Genomic DNA, 14,484 nt, shown 5'->3' with positions numbered 1-14,484 from the left:
TAGATGAGCAATCCAAGAACAGCAGGATACTACACTGGTGTGGAAGGCGACTCCTTTGAAAAGCCCAGGCTATGAGGTTCCCGCCTTCCCGGTTCCCTCGGGACAGTCACTGCCACGGGAATGCCGCCCGGCACACCTGCGGCAGAAGTTGGCTCCTCTGCCGGGAGGAAGGTTGGCGAGTGGAGCAGCTCTTGGATAATCCCTCTTTGGACACAGAGGGGGCTCGAGGGAGTTGCTCCTCATGAGGAGCGGCAAGGCCACAGTCCCCAGGGGACACAGGAGTGGCCATTTCTGCCTCCAGCCAAGGTCCACGCCTTCCCAAAAGGACACTCAGATCACAAAGTGGTTCTTCTAACCACTTTTGGAAAATGGTATTTAGCTGCTTTTTGGCTATTAGGAACCTTTAGATCAATGAGTTTTAAAGTTTAAAGACTTAAAAAAATAAAAATATTAATTTTGGAAAGTTACAAATAGATTAAGAGTCCAGAGTGATTTAAAATAAGATTTTGACATTAAGACTCTTTCCTGTGGGAAAATGCTGTTGTTTTGATTATTTAAAAAAGGCACGGTAGGGTAGAATCCTGAAGCTTACACACGAGAGGGAACCAGAAGGAATTAAAAATTACAATTAAAGGAAAAGAACACTTACATTTTATTTAAGCGAACAAAACACCCGGACGATAATTTTAAGAGCGTCTGCCATTATAGACAGACTCTTTAAAAGTTCTTATGAAAGAGGAGGAACAAGTTCAAGTCTGATTTGAAACCGGATTTAAAAATGACAGATTACAAGAATAATATGGATATACAAATGAAACCATCTGAGGTAGTAGTAATTAAAAGGGATATGCAAGTAACCAATCAAAAGAGTGACCTGGATAACTTTCATTTATTGGATTTACAAAAGAAGTTTGTTAAAGTTTTAAAGAATATTGCGAGAAGGGACCCATGGAATAAAATGTGCTGGTCAGAAAAGGGGCTGCCGAAGGTCCTTCCTGACCTTTAGGGGGAAAGAAGAGGCTGGGGGCTGCCGTCCAGGGCAAGGGGTTCTGAGCAGACACCCACTGGGGGATTCATTTAGTCGTGCTGGAAGGTTATACTTGGCTGCTATTTTTAAACTTTAAGAATCAATAAATTGGGTATTATTTTAATTGTTTACAATTTTTGAATTTTGTTCAAAAACACTTGAGAGATAGGTATCTGTACAACTTTAAAAAAACAAAAGACAGAGAAATCACCACACTAGCCACGAACAGGGAAGCTGACTTGAGAGAAGACCTAGAGGAGAGATTTAGAGACTTAACGGACTTCAACAAACTGAAACGGAGCCAACAAGAGGAGGCCGAGATGGCTCTGGGAGTTGCTGCCTTGGTCAGGTTCACCCAACAGGTTCTCTGAAATGGCTATGGGGCCAGCTTGGGACTCCAGGTGTTAGGCAGCTACAGGCAGTGGGATCGATTCTGTGACCAGGTGAAACACAGGCAGGCGTGCTGTGACTACGCCGGAGAGCGGAGGTCACGGACAGAGCTGAGAAGGGGGCTTCTAACCAGGAGCCTTTTGTGGGCTTAATGGGCTCTCAAAGAACTGCACATACTTAACCTCACGCCAGTCGCCTTGCAAGTTGAGCCATGCCACAGAAGGTCAGACATTGAACCGGAAACCAAGTTCCCTACTGAATTAACCTGCTGGAGTCTTCAGCGAGCATCTCTCCCGTTTCCTTTCTTCTTGCCTCCACGGGGGGCTCCCCCTACTCCAAGCACTGGAAATCCTCGCTTCACCTTTCTTCCTCCCCGATGATGAACGGCTGGTGACTTTGGTGCTTGCCCCGGCTGAAGTCCATCTCCGAGCCCCGGAAGTCAACTTTTCACAAAGGGAAAAAAACAAAGCTCTTTGTTAGGGGCCAGTTTTAGGAGATTGCATTTTAAAATCAAACCCAAACTTTGGACCGTAGCATGGAAGGCCCACTGGGCAGTTCCTGTCAGCTGGGGAGCTGGGCCCCAGGAATCCCCTGTGCTGCTGCTGCTGCTGCTGCTGCCGCTGCCGCCCTTCCCCAGCTCAGCAGGAGGGACAGAAATCCAATGCTGACCCCTTCGTTATAGGTGACCATGTTGCCCCCTTCAGCCAGCCCCTCTGTCACTGCCCTGTCAGTGGGGACCCCTTGGGCACAGGAGGCTAACCTGGCCACTCTCCCACAAGGGAAAGGGTGCCTCTCTTGCTCTCAGTTGGGGAAGGAAAAAGAAAAGCATCTAGACACCCCCGCCCACAGAGGCAGACCCCAGGGGCCCCTGCCAGCTAGGAGCAGCTTTATGGGTTCCTTGGAATATGGGAGGATCCCACCTGGGCCAGCCACACTGGGACCAGAGGTTCAGCCTTCTGAGCTTTTGGCCTCCTGTGGGACACACATCTGTTTGCCTTTGTCCACGGAAGCATCTCTGCACCCCAGGGCCCAGGGCCAGCAGGACCCTTCGCATCCCCAGAGCTGCTCTCCCAGGGAGCCCAGCCGGCCATTGCATTCCCCCTTTGGGCTGTCAGTGATGGTCATTTTTTTCAGTTGTCCTCTAGCCTAACCTTTGCTAGATTTAACGTGAGCATCTTTGAATTCACAGAATACACTCTGCTGTTTCTGGAAATACCTGTCACTGGATTTAAGCTATTCTTTCCTGATGTTGCAACTTCCAAGTCAAGCTACCCACCACACCACAAGCTTAACAAATCGTGGAAAGGGGGGGGGGCAAGCTCCCTGGCCTGTCTAAAAACTGACCCAGAGAAGCTCCCAGAGCAACACTGGGAAGACCACAGCCTCCTGGGAAGGAGAGCCGGTCCTTCAAAAGAGCCAGAAGTTTCTCTCTCTCCCAGACACACAACTGCCCCGTTCCCACCAGAGCTCTGCCAGTTTTAAAACTGACCCAGGGAAATCCTGGTGTGGAAATCTTTTCTACTTAAGCAGCTGGGGGCAGAAAACAGGGACAACTGCAGCCCGACTCCCCAGCCCTCCCCAAACAAGCTTTTGTCCCAGAGCCTAAACAGCCAGAACTTTCAGGGGAGAAAGGGGGGCCCAGAGGTGGGGATGGGGTGAGGATTAGGCAGGTCGATCTAAAGGCTGATGCTCTCAGGTGGATCGAGCTTAAATCATCCAACTCTTCAAAACTCTCTGCCCTCCGAACAACCAAAGGCCTTCCAGATAAACCCTATTTTAACAAACCGACTTTATGTGCAGAAGGATGATCTGAGATTTCTTAGAACTATAATAATTTGGAGGGACAGATATGGGCCGGTCCTCTCCCTCCAGAATAAAGGGGCCTCTGAAGGCAATTCCATTCTTTGCCACCCCTTTTCAAGCCTCTGAACAACATTTATGAAGGCAGAAAAAGGGCAGCAGCCAATATTTCAGGGACTGTTTCATTAGCGTTCTCCAAGCAACATAAGCAGCTGTTCTGCAACACCCCAAATTGAAAGAGACGTGTTTCTGGGGCTGCCAGCAGGAAGATCCACCATCTGTGAACTGTCCTTAAATATCACATTTTGATTCTTATTATGTTACAGAGCCCCTGATTATGACATCAAACATGTAAACAAGCTAAATTCACTACTAACATGGGCAACATCCTGCCCACACGCTTTTATCTTTCTTGGTGACTTCAATCTATCTTCTATTAACTGGACCCTAAACGAATGTAAAACTGAAACCATACATGCAACCTTCTACAATGCTGTAACAAACCTGGGACTGGAACAACTAGTAACCAACAATACTAGACTTAACAACTGCCTCGATCTCATCTTCTGCAATAGTTTGAATTCAATTTACAGAATACAAATTAAAAAACCCTTTTCAAACAGTGACCACGGCATGATTGACTTTTGTCTCAACATACATCCACACAAAAATCAACACAACGATGTGATCCCCAATTATAACTTCAAAAAAGGCAACTATGATCTTATAGACAACGATCTCTCATCCCTTGATTGGCAATTTCTATTCACTGGATGCAATACTGTAGAAGAGCATTACAACATATTTTTACTTGAAGTCAAAAGAGGCATCAAACTATATGTACCAATAACAACTCCCAAAACCAGAAAAAACAGATTACCCATAACAATAAGGAAGCTTCAATCCAAAAAGAGATCACTTTGGCGGAAAAACAAATCTGGTCATGTTGCCAACTTCAAAAGCTGATACAAAAATTTATGCCACCAGATAAAGACTGAATGCACCAATTATCACATTAAACAAGAGGAAAACCTACTATGCATCAATTCCACCCGCGCTTTCTACAATTTTGTAAACAACTAAAAGACTCAAGATCCATCCCACCCCTGAAAGGACCTAATGGTAAAGACTGCAACGATGACACTATTAAAGTCAACCTCTTTAACACATTCTTTGGCTCAGTATTTGTAAACAGCAATGGATCATGCCCAGTATTTCCTATTGAACCACAGATAACTACAATGATCTAATACATATCGATTTTACAGAAGAGAATATTGAAAAAGCACTGCACAATCTAAAACCATCTCTATCTATTGGGCTGGACGGAATATGTGCCTACTTCTTAAAAAAGCTATCCACTGCCATAGCTGAACCTCTAAGCATAATCTTTGAAAAATCTTTCAGGACCAGCTCCTTGCCAAACCTATGGTCACAAGCCACAATCATCCCCATCTTCAAAAAGGGAGACCCCAGCCTAGTCGAAAATTACAGACCAATCTCCTTACGCTGCGTCACCTGTAAAGTCATGGAATCAATTATTAACCAATCCATTATCCTCCACTTAGAGACAAACAACCCAGTCTCTAATAAACAAATTGGTTTAAAAAAAAAACTATCCTGTAATCTGCAACTCTTACACTGCAAAAACATATGGACTACACAACTTGATCAGGGCAAGCAATGGACGCAATCTACATAGACTTCTGAAAAGCCTTTGATTCAGTGGTACATGACAAACTACTCCTAAAACTAAAATCTTACGGTATCTCTGGACACCTGCATAACTGGATAGAAGCATTCCTATCAAACAGACAACAAATGGTGAAAATTGGGAGCGTCCTATCAAATTCTGTACCTGTCAACAGCAGTGTCCCTCAAGGCAGTGTTCTAGGACCAAAATCTTTTCATACTCTACATAAATGACCTCTGTGATCATATCAAGAGCAACTGCATTCTCTTCGCTGATGATGTAAAGCTATTCAACACCACAGACAATACTGCTACCCTTCAAAAAGACCTCGACTATGTATCAGAATGGTCAAACAAATGGCAACTTCAAATCTCAACAAATAAATGCTCTGTCTTACATATTGGCAAAAAAAATCAGAAAATAAAATACAAGCTGAAGTCAAAACCTTGTTGATGATCCAAACTCTGTCAAGGACCTTGGAGTACTCATCTCTAATGATCTAAGTGCTAGAGCCCACTGTAACTACATGGCTAAAAAGGCATTAAGAGTTGTTAACCTAATCCTATGTATCTTTTTCTCTGGTATTATCACACTACTAACTAGAGTATACATAACATTTGCTAGACCAATGCTTGAATACAGCTCATCAGTCTGGAACCCACATTACGTATCTGATGTTAACGCAGTTGAGAAAGTCCAGAAATATTTAACTAGAAGAGTTCTCCTCTACTCATTGCAAAATACCTTATGCCACCAGACTTGAAATTGTAGACCTAGAAAACCTTGAATTACGCCGCCTTCAGTCTGATCTAAGGATGGTATATAAAACCATACATTGCAATGTCCTACCTGTCAATGAATACTTCAGCTTCAACCATAACAACTCAAGAGCAAACAATAGATACAAACTCAAGGTTAACCGCACCAAACCGGATTGCAGGAAATACGACTTTAGCAACAGAGTGGTCAATGTCTGGAATTCTCTACCTGACTCTGTGGTTTCTTCCCCCAACCCCAAAAACCTTAACCTTAGACTGTCTACTATTGACCTCACCCCTTTCCTAAGAGGTCTGTAGGGGGCGTGCATAAGCGCACCAACGTGCCTACAGTCCCTGTCCTATTGTTTCTTTTTCTTATATGTACCCATTTCATGTATTCATAACTATGTATATGCTTATATCTATTATCTTGTAAGGGATTGACAAATCAAATAAATAAATAAGACATGGCAGCAAGGACTCTTTCTGGGAGGAGGCTGGGCTGAACCCAGCTGCCGCCTGGCCGGGCTCTTCCCAGGGAGAGGAAGTCTCCATGCTTCCAAGAACCACACGGAAGAGCAGCCTGAGGCAATCGCCAGAGCCCCCTCTAAAAAGCCTCTAATTAATTGTTATCCTGCTACTCCAATGAGCCCCAGGAGGACAGCAAGCCAAACAAAAGGGCCCGGGTGTGTGTGTGGGGGGGGCTCATTTACTCATTCAGAAAATCTCAGATGGCAATTCTTCAAAACTGAGAGCTCCAAAGGAAAAAGTGGCAAACACCCCCCCCCCGCCCCCCCAGTTCTTTCCCTGCCATTTCTTTCAAGGTGAGCAAAGGGCAAACCAGCCAGGTTTCCTTTGTCCTCCCGGTAATCAGGTCAGGCTGGCTTTGCTTCAGAGGCCCAACCAAGCCTTGGTGAACTCAGCACCCTCCAGGACAGGCCAGCAAGTTTCTCCCGGGACCAGCCGAGTTTTCCCCCAGAGGCAAAGGGGGAGGAAGGCCAGCCGGTCAGCCACAGAGGTAGCACTTCTCCCCGTTACTCAAATGCTGGACCGTGAAACCCATAATATATGTTTTGGGTGTCCTCTTCAAACACAGAGGAGGTCCTTCCTACTAGGCGAGCAAATCAGTCCTGCCCTGGCCAGCGCCACGTTCCCAGTTCCCCTCCACACTCTGCCCACCCTCGGAGGGCTCAGCTCTATGCGCCTGGCTGACGGGCCTGAAGAGACAGCCTCCTCCGAGGCCTTTGCCCACCTCCCAGGCAAGGGCTCCGGCCATCCTTCTCAGCCATTGGAGAAGTGATGGAAGAAGGAAGGGGATGCCCCACCCAGAAGGCCTGGAGCCAGAAATCCATTGCAAAGCAGATGAGCAGCCAGGGCCCAGTTAAGTGGAGGCAGGAGGATCTGAAGGGAGAACCAGCAGGATCCCCCCTGGGATCCCTGCTGCCTTTCAATCTCTTCCCTGACCAATGGGAAGTTCTGTTGCAGTGTCCTCCTTTCTCTTTGACAAAATGAAACCAAGCCCTCAGGATTTTTTTGCTCTCTTGGCTGCTCCCCTGCAGTACGATTTCATTACTTATTGATTTTTCAACATGCTGTCTGCGTGGCTGTAATTTACACAGGTTCTGATGGCTCTTAGCAATTCTTAACACCCGAAGGTGAGATCCTGGCACTCATCCAGGAGAGTAAATGTAAAGAATTCAACTCACAAGAAAAGCATGACAAAGCAGGAAACTTGGTAGCCAAAGAAAAGGTGACATCAGCGTAAGACAGACCTTATCCTAAGCCAGTGGATACTTCCTAGTTAGCAATGCCAAAAAAGCAATTGACAGAGTGAATAAAAGGCAGTGGAGAGAACTCAGGGTAATAAATTTTAGTTAAAAATATTAGGCACCACTGGACTTCAGGAGAAGCTTCTTGATGTGGAAGGCAAAGCAGAAGTGGCATTCATTTCACAAGCAGGGGCCCTTTCCTGGAGGGAATGTCTTCCAATTGCAATTGCCGCCTCCATTCTTCATTGGGAAAGTATTCTATGCTTTCTGTGGTGCTAATTCTCACAGCAAGATGTCCTTAGTTACACAACCAACTTCTGCCCCCTGCAACATTTGGGGGCATCCTGTGTCCCCTCAAAGCCACGACTGAACTCTGCTTTGCCAGAAGCTACGGAAAGGGAGAAACTTCCTTCTCCTTCTTCGAAGCGGCCAGCACAAGGAAGCTGTGGGGCTGCCCAGCTCTGGCTGCCACCATTGCAGAATTCCACAGAAATCCCCAGCAAGGAGCCTGCGTGGCTTCTTGGCCGCACCACCAAGGCCACTGGTGAGATCGTTTAGCCACTCTGTGTGTGTCTGTGTTTGTGTGTGTGTGTGTGTGTGTGTATGTGTGTGTGTAAAGTGACATAATTGGTATGAATAATGCAAAGAACATTTTTCAAAAATCAATAGGCTGCTTTGAGTTTGTACTTGTTTGTTGTGTTTCTGAGTTCTTGACCCCAGATCAAGAGCCAGGTTCTGATTTATAAAGCACCTTGAGTAAATGGATGCACATACTTCCTGCTAAGCCTAACGCTCAGCTGAAGTCTGCCAAGCACCCTAAAGTCGCTGCCCCTGGTGAGACCTGGGCCAGGGACGGGATTTGCTGGAGAAACCTAAGTCGGCCCAGGCCCAGATGGGCCCCTTGACCAGCAGGGACAAACTCAGCCTTGAAAGGACCAGCCCCGCCTCTCCCCGGCCGGAAACAGGGCTTGGGGGTGTAGCTTTCCCCACCTCCTGGGGTCACGTCCCCCTCAAGGGGAAAGCAAAGAGGCGGCCGTGACCGCCAGGAAGGCTCAGCTGGGAACGTGGCAAAGGAGATCCGTTAATTAGGCTGCCCACTTGAACTCCCTTAACCCAGGACCAGAGGCCCTCGCGCTGACCGGCAGAGAGTGCTCTCAGAGCAGAGCTGGCTTTCCTGGCTGCAGAGTGAACACCCCCCCCCCCCCCCCCCCCCCAGTTTCAGTGCCCTCGCAGGAGGGATTGGAGGGAATGCCCTGCTGGAAACGGCTGCCTTCTGAGCCTCACAGCAAGGATTAGAACTGTTTGAAAGGGACCTTTTGAACGGGGCTTGTCCTGCACCTGGGAGGCCCTGTCTCTGTTCAGCTCCCTATAGAGTCTCCTTTCCCCAGAAGGGGCTGCCTGCTGCATGGCCGCTGTACAGGAAAATAAACGCACGTCATTGAGAAGTTCTGGGTGAAAGAAGCTTTGTCCCAACAGTGGCTAACGTAAGGCTTTATCGGTATCTTTATGCCCTTCCAGAATGAGCGAGTGATTCCCACGGAGCGTGGATAGCCTGATGATGCCTCGGCCAGGTCAGGGGTGCATCCCCTTGTTCAACTCCATTCAACCACCTCAGTTGCGGAGTGATTGTACTGGCCTCCTATTGTGCCAGATGGGTCTACCAGGGCAGGCTGCAAAAGAAGAGCTGGCAGGCTTCAAAAAGGCAGCCAAAACCCAAGGAAACACAGCAGACTTCCCTCCCCACAAGTCAGATGCGAAAATGGGTCAGCCCAAGGACTAAGGGCAAGTATGACTGGTCCTTCAAAGCTGCCATGTTGAGGGCAAAAGCAAAGGGGGAATCGTTTTGTTCCACACTGGCAGGCTGCCCTGGGGCCACCCATCTTGCCCCAGGTGTGGTTCCCCAGCAGCTCTTGGCTGAAGAAATCCAGTCCTTGAAGAGCTTCTGTGTCATTTCTGGGGATCGGCCAGAGGATCTTCACAAAGTCCTGACCAACTGCTTCACCTGAGGTTTTTTCAGCAACACCTATGAGAATGAAGCCTCGGTCTCTGCAGTCCATTTGGATTGAGTTGGTCTTAATTAAAAGACAACCTACTGCTTGAAGAATCCAAGGTATCAGTTCACAGTGGCACACGGCATTCTGAAAGCACAAGTGCTCCATTCTCCGTCTATGGAGATTCTCAGTCATTCAGGTCATGGTTGTCCCAAAGGTGCTGTTCCAAGTGGGCCATCGTCAAGTCTCAAAAAAGGCCTTACAAGAGCTCCTCCATAATAGACAAGGAAGAAAACAATGAACAAAGCAACATTGTCATTCCATACAGTACAGGAATATTGGAAAAGCTCAGGAGGATTTTCCGCCAACACAACAGACATGCACACTCCAAACCCAAGAATACACTAAGGCAGAAGCTGGTCCACCCCAAAGATAAAACACCCAGACACAAACTGAGCAATGTGGCACATGCAGGACAATGCAGTCACCTGGGGGTGGGATATGATAGGGTTAACTACCGGTTCGGGATTTACGAACTACCTTGCACGCTGTGAGCCGCGAGCCTGTAAATTGTCATCAGCATGCTGGGTGCAGAGACGCAGCCTTTGAAACAGCCTTCTTTTCCTGCTTTTTTAACTGCAGCTGTGCTTCATTCGGCAGCTGAAGTTGAAAAATCAGGAAATAAAGGTCAGGGAAGAGCCCAGGTGGGTGGGCAGGCAAAAACAGCAGCAGACATAGAACCGGTTCTATGTCTGCTGCTCTTCAGAGCTACCGGTTCTACAGAGGTGGACAGAACCAGTAGAAACCCACCCCTGGCTTCCTTAGGTAGTTCCTTTGACAGGCTGAGTGGCATTCAGCAAGAAGCTTTCAGGGTGTCCATGGGTCCAGGCAAGCAGAAATCCAGCCAGTGCAGTATGGCCAGACCACCCTTTTGGCTTATAAGCAGCAGTGTGGACTTTGGACGGAGAAGGAAAGGTTACCTCACAGGCTTATCCTAGAACATAACCTTTATACCCTTTAAAAATGCAGAAAAGAAGCAGTTTCCCATTATCCGGGCAGGAAACAAACTTTACTCATTGTTACATTTTAAACAGGTGTGTTTCAACTGCTTCAATTAGAAATTTTCGTGGCAGTTACAAAGCACAACCCCTCACTAAACAAGAATCAAAAGTGGCCTCCACCGAATCCTACTGGAAAAGAAATGCATCCACTGACCAGACCAGTGGCCAAAAAGTCCTCGTGGATAATGGAGCCCCCAGGGGCAGGTGGGAAACCCCCTCGGAGCTTGCCTTGGAAGCTTCCACCTGGGTAAAAGAGATGAATGGTTATGGGGTCATTACACGATTGCCCAGCGGTTTCCTACTGGAAAATGTCCCAAGTTGTCGTTTATTTTCTAGAGAAGACAAGCAGGTTAAAAAAAAAAGGCAGTTGGGAAGTTGCTTTCAAATTGCTCTAACCGGGTTCTTGATGATGATCCCTTAATGGAAGTTCCGAGAGACAGCAGCCAGCCACTTCCGTGTGGTTTTCCCGGATGTGTCACGTTGATGATGGGGTGTCCAGCTGAGCTGCGTGGAAGCTGCCCGTTTCCTTTAAGGTCAGGCCTGGAGAGCAGGACCCAGAGTGAGCTATGCCCGGGTCTCCTTCATGGGCATCGGAACTCTGCACAGCCACCTTGCTTCTCAGAAAGGCCAGTGGGAGGAGAGGGCCACATCCTGCTCTGCTCTGCAATTCACTTTCCTCGAGCCCTGAGGCTGTTTTGCTGAGGAAATCTTCTAAAATCAATGGCTTTCTGGCAAGGACTCTCATGAGGGTTGGATAAACTTAATTAGCAATGATGAATATTTACAGGTCTAATTCCACTTCCCCCAAACAGCTTTTTGTTTTTGGTGGGGTCTCCCTGTCACAGCCCCTTCAGTGCAGAGAGGGTTCTGAGCCGGAGGGGCAGGTCTGCTCCTGCTGGGAAATCCCTGAGCACCACCCATCCTTTGGGAAACTGAGGCCAAGGCGAAGGAGAGATCCCCCATAAGAGGAGACATTCTGGAGTCCTGCATGATCAAGGTTCAGTTGTGCCAGGTGCAGAAACAAAGGGCACTTTTCAGGAAAGTAAAGTCATTTATCACGTAGATTTAAAAGTTGAATTTGCTAATATTTTATGGTATTCTATTATTTCTATTAACATTTTATGCTGAAATTACAGAATGATTTGTAAGTGCTGAATTTTTGATTGCCTTTACACTTGCTGGGATACTATTAACCTTGAGTTACGTTAATAGCATTGTAAGAAGATATTAACAATGAAATTCCAAAAGCACTTAGCATCCGATAATTGGAATTAAATGACAAAAAGAAGATAATAAAAGGGAGGGAAAGCAGGCGTGGGGATGGCAGTATCTCCTTCATTTGCCACCACGCAGGCCAGCTTGCTCCGAGGAGCCCGGGCGCCACCCGGGCCGCCTCAGCAGCGGCCTTCACCCTCGGCTGCCTCGCGCTCCGTCCACCTCAGCGGGAACCGTTTCCGGCCCAGCAGCTCCTCCAGGCCGGATCCTCCACCCGGACGACGGACTGGAGGGGAGGCGGAGGGTCGTTCCATCTGCCGCTGGGATCCGCTACGGCCCCGCCTTCAGGCGCGCTCCTTCCCGGGGAGGCACGGCCGGCCCTTGAGCCAGCCAGGGCCAGCGGGAGACCGCGGTCACCGTCGGCGACGGACCGAAGAGTTTCTCGGGGCTTCGGGCAGCTTTCAGGGTCCGAGGGCCGCCCTGCCCTGCCCTGCCCTTCTTCGCGGCGGGCTGCCAGGACGGGCGCGCGGGGCAGGCGGCTCGCTCGGCCCCTGGCAGGCCCCGCTCTTCGCCTCGGGAGCCTGGCCGCGGGGGCGCCCGCCGGGGAATGAGGACGGGCGGCAAAGCCGAGCCGCTCTCCGGTCTGCAGCGCGCGTTGGGCCTCGGCTTCCTCGGCCTCAGCCCTGCCTGCCCAACGGCGGCTTCCTCGGAAGGGGCGGCGACCGCAGGAGCGCCTTCACTCGACCGGAAGCGCCGCCGGGAACGGCCCGGCCGAAGGGAAAGCGGCCCTCACCTTAGCGAGGCTCGCGGGGGAGTCGCTGGGGCCTCGGCGGCGCCGGAAGGTCGGGGGCGCTTCCTCTGCCTCCGCTTCGCACCTGCGGCTGGAAAAGGAGGGAAGCCTCGTGCCAGGCGCCTCCGCTCGAGCCTTCCGTGCTCTCGCCGCTCCCTCTTGCCGCCTTTGACTTCCTCGGAAGTGCCTGGCGATTCTCCAGCCTCCCAGCGGAGCCGTTTCGCTCTTTCGGATTTTGCACGTTTGATCGACTAATTTGCCCCGCGCCCTCCAGAAGCGGCCTTTCTAAAGCTGCCCAGGTTCCCACACTGCGTACTTGACTCCTCCGCAAAGGCCTTGTGCAAGTTTGGTGTCATTTTTAAAATGGAAGCCGACTCTGGAACATTTAAAGTCCACCAACCCTGAACTAAAGAACAAGGTATCTTTAGGAGCCAATGGGGGGGGGGGCGGCTCCATCACTGGAGGTTCTTAAGAAGAGACTGGACGGTCACTCGTCTCAGACTGCACTGTAGGTGAGAAGAGGGCTGGACTAGAAGACCTCCAAGGTCCCGTCCCCCTTTATTCTACTCTACTCTGCTCCTATTCTAACCCCTTGCTAGCCTCCCAGACAATGAGAGGCTGGATAGGACCGAGCAGCATTGGCTCAACTAAAGCGGAGGGCCTCCTCATTCATCCCTGGGTCCCACTCATTCTGCAGAGATTCCTGGTCCCCTTCTCCATTACTCCCACCTCTCCTGATATGCATCCTGGCACTGGAAAAGGAGCCAGATGTGAAAGGTGGAAGGGAGGAAGGAAGGCCAAGGCTATCAGCCAAGGCTACTGACTTGAAAGAAGAAGGATGACCAATTGCCTTGGGGACCCCTTGTTGTCAGCACTCTGTCCCTTATCATCATCCCCTCCCTTCCCCCTCCGCTCACCATAGGTCCTGGCCCTTATCCTGGGGGAGGTCAAGTGGGAAAGGCAGCCCACAGGTGAGCTCCGGAATCTCCATGGGGCAACAACGATGTCCGGACAGCAACTGCTTTGGAAGTTTCCAGCCCCAGAATTCTAATGGTCTGGTGTTTCTCTGTTGGTCTATCAGCAGAAATGAGACTGTGGAGTGTTTCCCCCGAGTCCTGCCAGTGTCTTTATCCAACCCACAGGACTACAGTGGGGAGGGGGCTGGACCAGCATAGAGGAGACCCAGGAAAGCAACCTGGGTGATTTGGGGTCAGTCAGTCTGTCTCGGGGGAGAAATGGAATGAAGAGCGCTATGTTGAGTTCTTGGAAATAGAGGAGGACGTCAATCCAACAAATAGTAATAAATAGATTGTAAGTAAAACGATTAATGACAGAACCAGCTTTTCCCCTCCCATTGAGCCAATGTTCCCTATTCCCCTACAGGTCCCGTCCTCCAGAAATCCGGAGCTTTCCGACCAAACTTCAAGAAGCTGCAGGCCACCAGCGCATGCCTTCCATCCCTGGACCTTTCTTTCCCCCCCCCCCCCAAGGGATTCCCTGGAGGGAGGGGCCTCCTGAGGGCCAGGCTGTCATTTAACCTTTTGTCACGTCTTCATTTTTGTTCCTAGCCCAACAGGAACCGCCAGTTCTGCAGCCTCATGAATAGAACCAAGCATTTGATCTGAAATTGTTTTTCAATAGCTGTATCTTCTTCTCTGTTATTGCTTTACATGGCATATGTTTGTACAATATTGAAAATCAATAAAAGTACAAAAATGTTTCTTCTTCTTTTTAAAATGAAACTATCTTGTTAGCATTCTGGAGCTGATGCTCTGCTTTTCCTCTTTTCTGTTTCTGGGGCTCTTTGAGGGACCCGGCTGAGATGATCCGCAAAGCAGATAGAAGAGGCCCCCCCTCCTTCCCAGCCCCAAGAGCAGCTTCTGGCAGACTCTCTCGCTCTCACGGACACACACGGACACAGGGGCTCTCTTAAAAACAGGCTTGCATGGAGGCTCTTCCCAGGCTGGGTTGATTTTAGTCAGTGGCAGCT

The 14,484-nt window shown here is 49.3% G+C and overlaps 1 protein-coding gene across 1 annotated transcript; it reads left to right on the top strand.

The window, feature by feature from the left end:
- The first annotated feature begins 10,374 nt into the window (after positions 1-10,374).
- On the top strand, positions 10,375-14,212 carry LOC148124870 (uncharacterized). Its single transcript, XM_087940354.1, has 2 exons — positions 10,375-12,912; positions 13,878-14,212. The coding sequence occupies exon 1, from the start codon at positions 11,810-11,812 to the stop codon at positions 12,500-12,502; it is 693 nt and encodes a 230-aa protein (XP_087796480.1). The 5' UTR covers positions 10,375-11,809; the 3' UTR covers positions 12,503-12,912; positions 13,878-14,212.
- Positions 14,213-14,484: the final 272 nt, after the last annotated feature.

The sequence above is a fragment of the Pseudonaja textilis genome, chromosome 11, assembly GCF_049901715.1.
Source record: "Pseudonaja textilis isolate UNSWEBS1 chromosome 11, rPseTex1.2, whole genome shotgun sequence".
Taxonomy (NCBI): Eukaryota; Metazoa; Chordata; class Lepidosauria; order Squamata; family Elapidae; genus Pseudonaja; species Pseudonaja textilis.
This window is presented reverse-complemented; position numbering and strand designations above follow the sequence as displayed.